Source organism: Sceloporus occidentalis, unplaced genomic scaffold (genome assembly GCF_023333645.1).
Source record: "Sceloporus occidentalis isolate IW3139 unplaced genomic scaffold, rSceOcc1.0.p SCAF_41, whole genome shotgun sequence".
Lineage (NCBI taxonomy): Eukaryota > Metazoa > Chordata > Lepidosauria > Squamata > Phrynosomatidae > Sceloporus > Sceloporus occidentalis.
The window spans coordinates 3,541,147-3,554,838 of record NW_028317021.1 but is presented as its reverse complement, the minus strand read 5'-3'; the positions used below and the strand labels follow the sequence as shown (position 1 = coordinate 3,554,838).

At 44.1% G+C, this 13,692-nt stretch overlaps 1 protein-coding gene across 4 annotated transcripts in view; it reads right to left on the bottom strand.

The window, feature by feature from the left end:
• Positions 1 to 296: 296 nt before the first annotated feature.
• GNB1L (G protein subunit beta 1 like) overlaps positions 297 to 13,692 on the bottom strand; it is a 77,356-nt gene continuing 63,960 nt past the window's right edge. For all 4 annotated transcript variants that reach the window (XM_089489956.1, XM_089489955.1, XM_089489957.1 and 1 more), the window contains 2 exons: positions 9,610 to 9,825; positions 297 to 2,013 (listed from right to left, as the gene is read on the bottom strand). In XM_089489956.1, coding sequence (XP_089346082.1) covers positions 1,747 to 2,013; positions 9,610 to 9,825 — 483 coding nt within the window. In that variant the 3' untranslated portion in view covers positions 297 to 1,746. The remainder of the gene's footprint in view (positions 2,014 to 9,609; positions 9,826 to 13,692) is intronic.

The following is a 13,692-nucleotide window of genomic DNA, read 5'->3' as shown; positions in this document are numbered from 1 at the left end:
TAGAATATGAAGAGAAGGACAAGCAACTTTTATTGCATGGTGTGACATATTGGTTTATTAATTTTCTTTTTCTATTGTATTTCTTGTCTGACCTATTTTATATATGCTCTTTTTATGTTAAGTGATGTTATGTTATGTAGAGAGATCTTGTAGCACCTTTGAGACTAACTGAAAGTAAGAAATTGGCAGCATGAGCTTTCGTAGCTCATGTTATGTTATGTTTAGATGTATGAACATGTTCGATAAATTTGATATAACAATAAAAAAATATGATGAACAAGTAATGGCTTCAAGCATTATGGGTGTACTTCTTTATTATTACCTTGAGACTGTTTCCTGTAATAAGAGACAAAAAGAAAAGCCACCCTCCCTCAAAAAAATCACTTTTCCTTCTGAGAATGAATGCTGTTTTTGAGTGTGTATTACATTGTCATCTCAAAATGTGTCCTTTTGCTGTTTGTCCCCCGCCACAAACACACCATGGGATGGATCTTGAGCTTTGGAGAGCATACAAATGTATGCAAAATTTAATTTTGCTTTAACTGAGCAAACAACAAAAACGAAAAGCCGCTGTTTTACTGCTGCAATTTGGACAAAAATCTTTTCTTCTTGTTGCCAGAGATGCTGAAGAAAACAATGTCCCCAGTTTGCCCAGTTCACACCCCACACACGTACACCATGAACTCTGAAGTCTCCAAGGGAAAAGGAGACATTGGATCGCTGAGTTCTAACCCACAGTGGTCAGGCTTTCTAAGAGTGGCTCTCAAAACAGGGCTTTTGCAAGCAGCGCCTGTAGCCCTGGCAAAAGCTTCTTTTCCCACCCAGCCACCCTTTCTCCTGATTAATTGCAAAGCTCAAGGTGACAAGAGACAGCAAAATTCACAAACGCCAGAGGCCATCCCCTACCACATTCTTGGCTGCTGATTTAAGTCTCAAACCTGACAGGAGTGTGAACAAATTAAAGACAGTCCTAAGAAGACAGCTAAGGAGGAACACAGAAGAAAAAAGAAAACGCTCTTTCCCCAGCAGGGTTAAGTGTTGCAAAAGGATGTTTTGCATCTGTAGAGTGGGTGGGTGGGGGGGTGGTAGATTCAGAGCTGGGCATGTCTAAGTGGGCTTGGTGGAAGGAGACCTCCCAGCCCTCCTTCCAACAGTAGCTCCTCCAGCCCCCTGGAAATGCAGCAGTCCCTCCACATTCATTGGGGATGTGGACACAGGACCTGGGTGAAAGCAATGAATGTGGAGGGACTGCACATCTGTAGGAAGCTAAAGGGCAGCATTAGGAGACCTTGGAGGGCAGCGCCACCCATAAAAAGTGCCCTCCTAAACACCCCCAAGAGATACCTAGAAATCACTCTCTGTTTACTTCCTTTGGTTTTTTAAAAGGCCTTTCCTGGCCTTAAAATGGCCCAAGTAGTAGGGAAATTTGGCAACAATACCCCCACAACCCCTAGAGTGCATTTTGGGCCTGGGAGCCACAAAATCAGCCCAGGTGGCCACATTTCCCTTTGAGTGGCAGAGAAGAGAAGGTAGGCAAGCAGGGACCAGAGAAGGAAGGCAGACAGGGACTGAAGGCTTCTGAAACTCTAAACTGGTACTGAACTTTAGAGTTAGACTTGCTGATACTTGCTGTCCAATTCACAAATATCAAGATGTCACAAGCACCTACATGAGAGCCAATGCTTCCCTCTCCTCATGGCCTCACTTGGGTTTCTGCTTTAAACTGCAAACTCTGGTCAGCCCCATTCATGTTTGATTATATATTGACCAAACACTGATCCGATGGTCTTTGGAACCAGCTGCCATCAGTCTCTCACTGGGCTGGCTGTGGTCAGAGAAGGCCACACAATGGACGGCTGCCGTGTGGTAGTCCAGGATGGCTAAAGGCTTCAGCTTCTTCCAGCCAAAGAGCCGGATTCGATGATCCCAGCCAGCCGTTGCCAAGATCTTCTGGTCCTGGCGGAGGGTCACCTCGGCGATCCCAGGATTGGTGAGATGGTACACTTGCTGGAGCTGCAGAAGACAAAAAATGATGGAAAACATAAGATGGAAGTGAGGTGGAGGACAAGACTAGGGAATTATTCTTTCTTGCAGCCAAAGACAAGGTGTCATGAAGAAAATGCCTCCCAATATTCTTAACATTTGGCACATCCCTATGGAAGCCAACCTGAGCATTCAAAAGCCATCTCTACTGCCATCTTGATTTGTTAGTTACCTTCAAATCCCACCTCATGTGAGCTCAAGGTGGTATACATGGTTGTCCTCCTCCTTTTGTATCTTCACAACAAGCCAGTAAGGGATAGTGCCACTTTATTTGGCTTTGGCTAGACTTTACCTTGAATACTGTGTTCAGAGGAGGGCAAGCAAAATGGTGAAGGGTCTGGAAACCATCAAGCCCTATGAGTGACTTAGGGAGTTGGGTATGTTTAGTCTGGAGAAGAGAAGGCGAAGGGGTGATATGATAGCCATGTTTACATATTTGGAGGGATGCCATCTTGAGGATGGAGCAAGCTTGTTTCTGCTGCTCCAGAGACTAGGACCTAGAGCAACGGATTCAAACTACAGGAAAAGAGATTCCACCTAAACATTAGGAAGAACCTCCTCACAGTAAGCTGTTTGATAGCAGAACAGGCTGCCTTGGAGCTGGTGGAGTCTCCTTCTTTGGAGGTTTTTAAACAGAGGCTGGATGGCTATCTGTTGGGAGTGCTTTCACTGTGTCTTCCTGCATGGCAGAAGGGGTTGGATTGGATGGTCTTTATGGTCTCTTCGAACTCTAGGATTCTGTGATTCTGTGATCAGGTTGAGAGAGAATTATTGGCCCAGCGTCATCCAGTAAGCTTCATGGATCCATGGAAACTTGAATCAGGATCTAGTCCAAAGTCACAGTCCAGCACTTTAACAACTATCATGCACTGGGACTATCCACCCATTCCTTAATCTGGAGCATATCTATTTATTTAAGAGGGATTAGTCAATGGAGGTTTGACACATAATGACTCAAAAACTCCAAAGCACTGTCACAAATGTTTATGTTGAGCCCTCCACCATCAGAAGGCTGAGCCTAAGTCAAACCCTACATACTTTTAGCAATAACAAGCAATAGCAAGTACATTACTATACCGCTTATCAGTGCACTTAAGCACTTCCTAACTGGTTTACGATATGTAAGGTAATTGCCCCCAACAAGCTGGGTACTCATTTTAGTGACCTACAGGAGGAGGCAAGGCTGAGTCAACCCTGAGCCCCTGGCTGGTACTGAACTCACAACTTTGTGGTTTGTGAGCACTGTGCCACCAGGGTTCCTATTTTTATCACAGGTGTGGGGACTATGGCCCTGAAGATGTTGGACTGCAACTCCCAGCAATCGTAGGCAGCATAGCCAATGGTAAATGATTATGTAGCTGCAGGATAGCAATGTCTAGAGGGACACAGTTTCCCACCTCAGATTGGTAGGGCAGTAGTGCTGCTGTTGAGACCCACTTGTGCTCAGCAATGATCATGATCCACCAGTCGGAGACCAAGGATCTACTGGGTCACCATGGCAAAGAAGAGCATGAAAAAGTGTTTTTGCTTCCACTGGGGCACAGATGGGAAAGCCATTCTAATCATGGACTGCAAGAGTCACGTCCAGTCTGACAGGCCAGCGTGTTAGGCAAATGAGGGATAGGATTGGCCTTTGAGGGGATGAACAATAAATCTTCCCATGTGCAGTGATCATTTTAAAAAAAGAAGATTTGGTTTCTAGTAGCTACTTGCCTTGCGCCTCCAGCAAAAAAGAAGACGAGCCTTAAAAAATAAAAGAAGCACAGCGTGTTTCCGATTTCTATGTTGTGAAAGCTAGACAGTGAAGGAGGCTGACAGGAAGAGAATCAACTTCACATTGTTTGAAATGTGCTGGAAGAGAATTTTGTGCCTATCATGAACTGCAAAAGAGACAAATAAATGGGTTCAAGAGCAAATCAGGCATGGACTCTCCTAGAAGCTAAAATGACCAAACTGAGGCCATTGTACTTTGGACATACCATGAGACAATAGTGCTCAGTAAAGTTGAAGGCAGTAGGAAAAGAGAAAAACTGCCCTAAAGGGGATTGACTCAAGCAAGCAAGCCATGGTCCTGAGTTTGCAAGACCTTAGCAAGATTGTCAATGACAGGCTTTCTTGGTTTGAGTGTTGGACTACTACTCTGAGGACCAGGGTTCGATTCCCCACTTGGCCATGAAACCCACTGGGTGATCTTGGGAATGTCACACTCTCTCAGCCTCAGGCAAAGACAAACCTCCTCTGAACAAATCTTGCTGAGAAAAGCCCATGATTGGTTGGCCTTAGGGTTGCCATAAGTCAGAAATGACTTGAAGGCACACAAAACACACATATTGTCTCACCCATAGGGCTGCAGTAAATAAAAACCAACCTAATGGCAATGAACGATGACAAATGACAGGTTAAGATGTCAGATGATCTTATACGGATCTTTTATGAAATCACTTCTACGTATTGACTGGTTGGCAAGAACCCAACAGCTCCTGAAGGAGGATCAAATGTAGGCATAGAATCCAAATTTGGAGGGGGGGGGGCAGGAGATAGAATAGATTTTGCTGGAAAAGGGCAATGCCTCCTACAATATTGAACAGGCGCATTCTGTGCTACAACATTTTGTTGCTGGTCCCCTTACTATAAACAGTAATGGCTTCAACGCATGGTGCTAACTTGAATTTCAGTCCAGCTAGAGTGGACCCACTGAAATGAAGAGGACATGTTTGTTAGCACTTATGGAAGTCCTATGGATTCTGATGTGTCTCCTCTGGTTAAAATTACTTTCAGCTCATTATCTGGGAGCTGGCAGAGATGTGTGGAAATCTGTCTCTTCTCTTGAGCCAAAGTGGTCTTGCAGAATTTGGGATGATGCTGTTAAGTCATCATTAACGAATTATATACAGATTGAGTCTCTCTTATCCAAAATGTTTGGGACTGGAAGTGTTTTGAATGTTGGAGGGTTTTTTTTATTATTATTTTGGAATATTTGGATACACATAATCTTGGAGATGGGGCTCAGCTCTAAACATGAAATTCATATACATCTTATTATACACATGGCCTGAAGATAATTTTATGTACAATATTATAAAATAAGTTTGGACATGATACAAAGTTTGTGTACCCTGAACTGCCAGAAAGCCATGGTGTCACTTATCTCAGACACCTATGTGGACAATTTTGGATTCTGGAATATTTTGGAATTCTGGATGGGATGTTTTGAAATGTGTACTTCAAGGTGAGAAGATATAGGAGTATGCTTGCATGCCCATAACCAGATATATAATGGAATCTGATGTTTGAGTACTTGAGGAAGGTTCCAACAAATAAGAAAAACCTTTCCCCTGGACCCCTTCATTACATCCTTTTGGCCTAACCGGTTCTTCTGGTCCCTGGCAGAGGCGGTCTCCCCAATGGGGCTTGGGGTGCCCAGTGCAGACTCCCCCATACCCTATGGGGATAAGAAGAGTTTAGTGTCACTTGCTTGTCGTTTCACACTGGAATAGTGCTGCCAGACCATTCTTGCATCATGGCTTTGAGCAAGAGTCCTCTTCAGCAGCTTCCGGATAAAAATAAAGTGCCACTGAGTGGCTTTTCAAACATGGCCATTACCTCAGAATGGTGGAATGTCAAGGAAAAGCCCCATCTGGTTTGTATTATTGATCCCATCAGGGAGAAAGATGGAGCGGGAGGAAGGAGGAGAAGAATGGAAGGGGCATCTTTTCCTGAACTGGCAACAAACACATATGTGGGCAGAGGGGTTCAAACCAAAGTGGCACCCAAAAGCCCCAGAATCACTCCAAGCCACAGTATCTAAAACAGCCTTCAGACTTGTGAGACATGCTTTCTTTTTTACTAGAACCCTACCAGCCAGGGCCTGGAGTGAATGAAATATTTTGAATTTACGAACTCTGGAGCCTGGGATTTTTAAGACGAACCCCTGTGGTACAGTGGTCTGAGTGCTGGACTAGGATGCTAGGAGATCAGGGATCAAATCCTCACCCAGCCATGTAAACCTCACTGGGTAACCTTAGACAAGTCATACTCTCTCACCCTCGGGGGAAGGCAATGGCAACCCTCCTGTGGATAATAAATTGCGTAAAGAAAACCCTAGAATGGCATCACCAGAAGTCTGAGTGCACTTGAAGGAACATAGCAACTAGAAAAACTGAAATGAATTCACCGTCCTTCCACTGCCTGGCACTCACTCTACAGATAAGTTGGACTACCAACTCCCATGGGCTCCAGACAAGCAAGTCCATGCCCCTTGGTATTTTTATTGTTATTCCCATTCCCCTTGGGCCTAAATGTGTCTTTTAGAAAGTGGGAGCCAGTTCCAGCACAGAGGGGAAAGACCAATCGGACACCCTCTCAAGACTGTAGTATTGCAGAGTGCCTGAGTACGTGTGCGTGGAAAGGTAACCCCATATCTGAATGGAATTCCCCATTGAAAGCTCTTTCTAAGGGGAAAGGTAGCACCTCAGGCTAAAGGCCAGGCTCCCTTTGTGCTAGTCCTCCACCTGCAGGGAATTTTCATAGGGTGGGACATTTAAAAACTTAATCCGCTACCTGCTTGAGCTTTTCCCTACGGATGGGGGAATCAGCTTGACATGAGTGGAAACGATCCCTTAATATGCATTAACATTTTTGGAGAAAAACTGCAAGGGTTGTGCCGCCTGCCTAACAGCTCTGCTGACACAGAAAGATCAAGGGATTTCACTTTAAAAAAGTAAATAAATGCAACATCCAAACCTCCCTGCTTGTCATCTGGAGTCTTCCTGCAGGAGAAGGCCGGAGAGTCCTGCCCCTCATTAAGCCCTACTTAACCTCTTGGCATTGGCACGGTTTTCCTCAATGGGCAGATTAGGGCTGTGACCATTACCATTTGCGCTCATTAGGTGACCTTGGCTTCTCGGGAGATGCCTTAATGAAGCAGCTGTTTCAGTGGACTGGAACACTGTACACACTGTGCTTTCATATTAATATACTCACTTTCCCATTATAGACTGGAATGTCCAAAGAAGCCTAGCTGAGACTTAATTTCAGATCACCGAGGATAGAAATCCCACCAGACCTTTTCTCTCTCTTATGTTACTGGGTACCCCTCAAGAACAGATGGCAAAGTGAAGTCGGGTGGGGGGGAGGATAAACCTGAAGCCATTTGCTATTGATAAAAAAGCACAATAATTCTAGAAGTGGATTTTTTTTAAAAAATAAAGAGCCCGTGTTTCCTTGAAGTTGGACAAATTAAGACTAGAAGACTGATTCAGACATCCCTGCCTTTCCTCCCTCAAACACACTCATGGACAAGGATGACAATTCAAACAGTAAGAGCTGTTTGACAGTGAAACACACTCCCTTGGAAAGTGGTGGAGTCTCCTTCTTTGGAGGTTTTAAACAGAGGCTGGATGGCCATCTGTCGGGGATGTTTTGATTGTGAGTTCCTGCACGGCAGGGGGTTGGACTGGATGGCCCTTAGGGTCTCTTCCAATTCTATGATTCTGTGCAATGCTTCCAATAAGTCTACAACTGCTCAGGAACAAGTTCTCTGAAGGACTGTATTCTCCCATGTAAGCCTGCTCAGGTTTCAAGATCTTCAGGGGAGGCTCTGCTCTGCATCTCACCACCTTCACACATATATTTGGTGAAAACACAGCAGCAGGCCTTCTTGGTGACTGTTCCCAGGCTCTGGACTTTCCTTCCTAGGGCTCATCTACACTTGCCAGTGTATTCTGGCCCTGAATTCCCCCCAAATTTATCCCTACCTTGTGGGATTTTGGTTCTCTTCCCCAGTGGTGGCTGCCCTCCCATGTGGGCCCTGTTTGCTGCCCGCACCACTGCTGCTGAAGTCAGAACAAGGAAGGTGCCCAGGCACACTATTGAAGGTGGGCACCCTGTTCTGACCTCAGAGTAACTTGCACCAGGCACTGAAGGGGGATTGCGAGAGAAAATGCACTCATCATTGTCGTTTAAAACCCGTCAAAACCCCGCAGCAAATGGTGAGTTATTTAAATGCAGCTTGGGGAAATGATTCATGCATGAACATGTATAATGTGGAGTGCACATGTTTTGTATATAGAAGGTTTTTAGAAGTCCAGCCAGATGTCCTCAAGACAACATCCAAATAATAAAAGCTGAGAAAGTAATAAACACTTTCCAAAATCATAATGTAAACTGCCCTTTAAATAACAGAAGATTTATGCAGCACCCCAAACAATGGCTCAAACATCTCAGCCAAGACTCCCCCCCCAAAAAAAGTCATAACTCGCTTTTCCCAATAAGTCTACAAAAGTTACTAGCCTACAAAAACCACGACTTAGCCGTCTGGAAGAGGAGAGACAGAGAAGTCTGTCTGTCCTCTGTGTTTCTAGCTCACAAAAATTCAAACCCCAGGATTCCATAGGATGAAGCCATGGCAGTTCAAGTGCAATCAAAGAACTGTAATGTGTAGTTTTGAAAGACTCCTCATTTTCTTCGCAGGTTGCAAAGGAAGATGGGGGTGCCTGTTCTTTCTCAACCAGGTCCCTAACTCACCTCCATGGAAGGCCCTACACCTGCTTGTGGGTCCATGGTGCCAGATGTGTTGGTTTTCTTTTGCTCAAATAAAAGAAGGCATACAGTACCACATGTAGTAGGCTGGTCACAATACATAGAAAGGTACAGCAGAGACTGAAAATGTTCTTTTGGACTACAACTGCCATAATCCTCCAGTCAGCCTTCTGGTTTGGAGATTTGGGGACCTATAGACCCTGCAAGCCACTCTGGTTTCAGATACGGGGTGATTCCAAAGGAATGGTGCAAAACCGGATAAGTTCAGCTTTATTTTTGCATCATTCTTTTAGAATCGCCTGGTGCTCTCAGTGGCATCACTAGGGATGGCATCACCTGGTGCCGTAACTCATGGTGTCACCCCCATTGACCCCCTCCCATACCACACCATACAGAATCCTTGGTCATATTTTTTTGTGCTAATGTTACTCGTCAATTGTAATTCCCGTATGTCACTGAACATAATGGCAAGAGTTGCAACATAAACAATAGCATACGAACAGCCTAAATGTATTTACAGGTATATAGTTTCATGTGGTTAAAGTGAAAATGTGGTAAGATGTCCTATTTTTATTATTAAAAACCCAAGACCTTTATTATTAAAAAACCTGAGAGCTCACTTTACTCTTCCCACTAAGCCTTGCCCCATTCACACCATCTCTTCCAGCATTGTAAAGGGACACAGGGGAACGCCACAGCCCATTTCTTCCAAAAGGCAGATGTTTGGGGAGCAGTGGTGTCATCCTTCTATAGGTTGTCACTTGGTGAGGACCACATCCCCTGCACCCCTAGTGATGCCCCTGGGTACCACTAAATCCCCTTAGGGTCTCCAGAAAGACTTGGGTGGAGAGAAGGCAAAAAGGAGGGGAGAGAACCAAGGCCACCCGAAAGGCAAACGTCTTGTAGCTTATAACCAGTCTGTGATTAATTAGTTCAGGATCTGCAACAATGGCAAATATTGTTTCAGTCTATCAAACTGTTAGTGCAGAACAGAACAAATGGCACCGAGGGGGCCATGGCACTGACCTCCAGGTTCTGCTGCTCACTGTGCCTCCAGACGCAAAGCATCTTCTCAGACGAGCCAGAGGCCCCCTTGGCCTTTTCCGAGTCAAAGTCAAGGCCCATGATTGGCTCCTGATGACATGCCAGTCGACTCAGCATTTTCCCCATTGACAAATTCCACAGAACCACTGATCCATCCTCGTAGCCGGCCAGAAGGAAAGGAGAGGAACCAAGGCTGGGCTGATGAGAAACACAGCACAGCACAGATGGATCAGGACAGGGTATGTGTGCTGATCTCAACCCCCACCAAAGAAAGACCCAAGCAAGCCCAGGAAAAGGCCCACAGCCCCACAGGATTAGAAAACTGTAGTAAAATCTGCAATGCCCTCACTCTGAATCTCCAAAGTGACTTATCTCCCTTGGACATGTGTGGGTAGATTTGAAGGTATGGAAAAGGCAATTGCAATAGCAACTCCAGCACTGTATCATAAGTGCATCAACACTGATTATTTCAGGCACTTAATATAAATATTCACCACTTAATCCCGTCTTGGACCTCACCAAACAGTCTGGGTAGAATGCGATCGTAGATGGAGTCAAAGTGAGGTCAAACATCTTTCCAACCCTTTATCAGAACAATTTCCCCCTTAAATGATCGTACTATTCCACATTCAACCCCCACTCAGTTATATTTCATTCATTTGGAGCAAACAGTCTGCCCTCTCCCGATAAGAAAATGTTCAAGACAAGGGTATGCATGGATCATTTCTCCAAAAATCATCGTCAACTTTTTCATGTGTGTGTGTGTGTGTGTGTGTGTGTGTGTGTGTGTGTGTGTGTGTTGGTCTTTCCAAATTCTACTGAACTGATTCCCAAAGAGTTAAGTGGTCTGGGTCCCACTGTAACCAATTGAGAGATGTTTTGATTAATGATGCCACAGGTCAAAGGGCTTGGCACCCTGGGCAGTCACCCAATTTATTTAAGCCTCTGAAATAACTCAAAGAAAGGAACGTTACTGGATTACATGTCACACTTAAGGAAAATATTCATCATTGCGCTGGCCAGTTGACTAATGACCCTGTAAAATCCGGAAGACTTGCCATGTGAGTGAAGACCCAAATCAACACAAATTTAAAAACAAATTGCTGTTCAGTTATGGCTTTAAAAGGAGAAAACCCAGCAAAAAAGAAAAAGAAAAAGAGGACTCAAACTCCCCCACCACCACACCCACGGAAAACCACAAATATATTATTGAAGTACAAAAATGCAGTACTTTTCTTCTTTCAAAACTGACTTGTTAAATTTTAAGCATTTTATCTACCTAGTTTATTTTAAACAAACAAACAAATAAAAAAGCCAAAGAAAAAGTTAGAGGGAGTTATTCAGGAATGATTATTTGATACTCAAGACCAGCCTCTCCCCAATATGGGCTGGACTACAAATCCCACCATCCCCCCCAGGCAGCATGGCCCTTGCAGATGTGGTCTGACACATCTGGAGGGCACCAGGCTGGGGAAGGTTACTCACAGACCAAGTCACGTACTGACTGCTCAGACTACTATCTCACATCCACGTTGTTATACGATGCACTCTAGGAATAGTTTCTCTAACTACAATGGGTGGTCCTCTTGCCAGTGAGATTATTCCTTGGGAAAGAAAGGACAGGAAAGAAAATATCCTTGCAAGAACCCTTGCATGTACAACCCTGTTCCTACTCTAATGGCCCCCAAAGCAATATTCTCCCTTGGGAAAGTGCCCACGACAGAAACCATTTGACAGATGAATGAAGGTTAGGAGCACCATGGAACTGGAACAGAGGTGGTGCCTGGAGTTGTTGTTGTGTACCTTCAAGTCATTTCTGTTTTATGGTGACCCTAACACGGGTTACCCAGTGGGTTTCCATGGCCAGGCGGGGAATCGAATCCTGATCCCCAGAGTCCTAGTACAACACTCAAACCACTACATCATGTTGGTTCCTACTACATCATCAAACCACTACATCACACTGTCTACTTTGGAGCAGGGGAACCAAAAGATCTGAAAGGCTCTAATTTTATTTTCACGATTACAGTGGACCTTTGGTACCTGCTGGGGTTTGGTTCCAGGACCCTCTGTGGATACCAAAATCTGTGGATGATCAAGTCCACTATATACAGTAGTGTAGTAAAATGGGGTCCTTTCTATAAAATGGCAAAATCATGATTTGTTATTTGGAATTTTAGTGAGAAATATTTTAAAGCCATGGATGGTTGACTTTGTGGATACGGAGGGCCAACTGTATATTTTAAATGCTTTGAAAATGGTTTTAAATTTCTCATTTTTTCTATTCCATATTGCTTTACCTGCATATTGCTTTATTTATGTTATAGGCTACCTTGAGACTAATGTCATGAGAAAGGCAGGATATAAATTAAAGACATGAAATAATAATAAAAATACCCACCCTCCTTCTGTTGTTCCCCAACAACTGGGATTCAAATATGTAAAAAAAATGTTTTGGAAGAGATTTTCTGCCAACTGTTTTCATGAACACTGATGCCATACCATAATGCTACTGGACTGCATAGGTTTGCTTGAGCAACCTGGGGCCCTCCATCTGTTTGGGACTGCAATTCCCAGAATCTCTTACCATTAGCTGTGCTTGTCAGGGCTGATGGAAGCAGCAGTCCAACAATATCTGGCGGACCACAGGTTTCCCACCCTTGGTGCAATCCTAGTAATACGGCACGTGCTGCTGAGCACTTTGAGTGCTGTTCACTGGCAGAGAATGTAATGTTTTAAGAACTCTAAGTGACATTCTCATTAGAGAAATAGAGAAAACACCTCACTGCCACCTTGTTTTCGTTTCAAGGCATTCACTCACTGTTCTTGCTCAAGGGCAGAAAATATATTCTGCCTTCCACCTTAGATACAGACATGCCACAGTGTGATGCACATCAACGGGTCCCATGCAAGTCATACTCTTTCACTGCCAACTGGGCAGGGCTGAATTTGTACACATACATGCAAGGGACTGTCTTGCCTTCATTTTCCCACCAGGAGAGGTGTGAGCTTGTGCAATGATGATGAAAACAAACAGGAATGCGTGTACAAACTGGAAAAGCAATAAGCACTTTATATAAACTCCTGTAATGTACATTCCTTGCTAGTTAACAGTGATTCTTTCCTCGACAGTCATCAAACGTGGCAGAAAAAATGGTCATATGTAGATACAGTGAGAAAAATATTCATTAAGCAAATGTTTTCTTGAAAGCAGTGGTGCAGTGGAACCAGGGCTCATCACAGTGTAGCTTTCTGATCAGCAAGGAGGATGCTATCTTCTGTCACCAGCCTCAGGTTTATCTCTTCCCTTTGAGTTTAACTTCAACTCTCACAGTAGCTGGAAGTGGAGGAGAAGAGATGAGCTTTCCAAGTGACAAGAGATTGTTGCAAGCTGTCCCTGTTTTTGATGCAAAATATGTTCATGACTCAGTCTTGAATGGGCAGCTAAGACCCATTAGCTTTACACAAAACCTGCTCACGGTGAAGATGAATACTGTTCAAATTGGTTTGTTGATATGAGTCAACACAGCTGCCTGAGTTCATGGACTATACACTGGGCCCTTGGGATTTGCTGGCATTTGGTTCCAGGACTCCCCCATCGATACAAAAATCTGTGGATGCTCAAGTCCCATTAAATGCAAGCGAAATGGTGTCCTTTATATAAAATGGCAAAATCAAGGTTTGCTTTTTGGAACATACATTCATCATATATTTTAATGGAGACTGAAGTCAAGAGATAAGAAGAAGATTAGGAATGGGAAGGGCAGCCATAAAACAGCTGGAGAAGATCCTAAAGTGTAAAGATATACAACTGAGCACCAAAGTTAGATTCGTCCAAGCCATAGTATTCCCAATTACGATGTATGGATGTGAGAGCTGGACAGTGGGGGAAAAAAACCAGATAAAAAGAAAATGAACTCATTTGAGATGTGATGTTGGAGAAGAGTGATGAGGATATTGTAGACAGCCAGAAAGACAAACAAATGGGCCCTTGAGCGAAACAGGCCGGAAATACCCCTGGAATCCAAGATGATAGCACTTGCATTTCTATAGCACTTACATTTC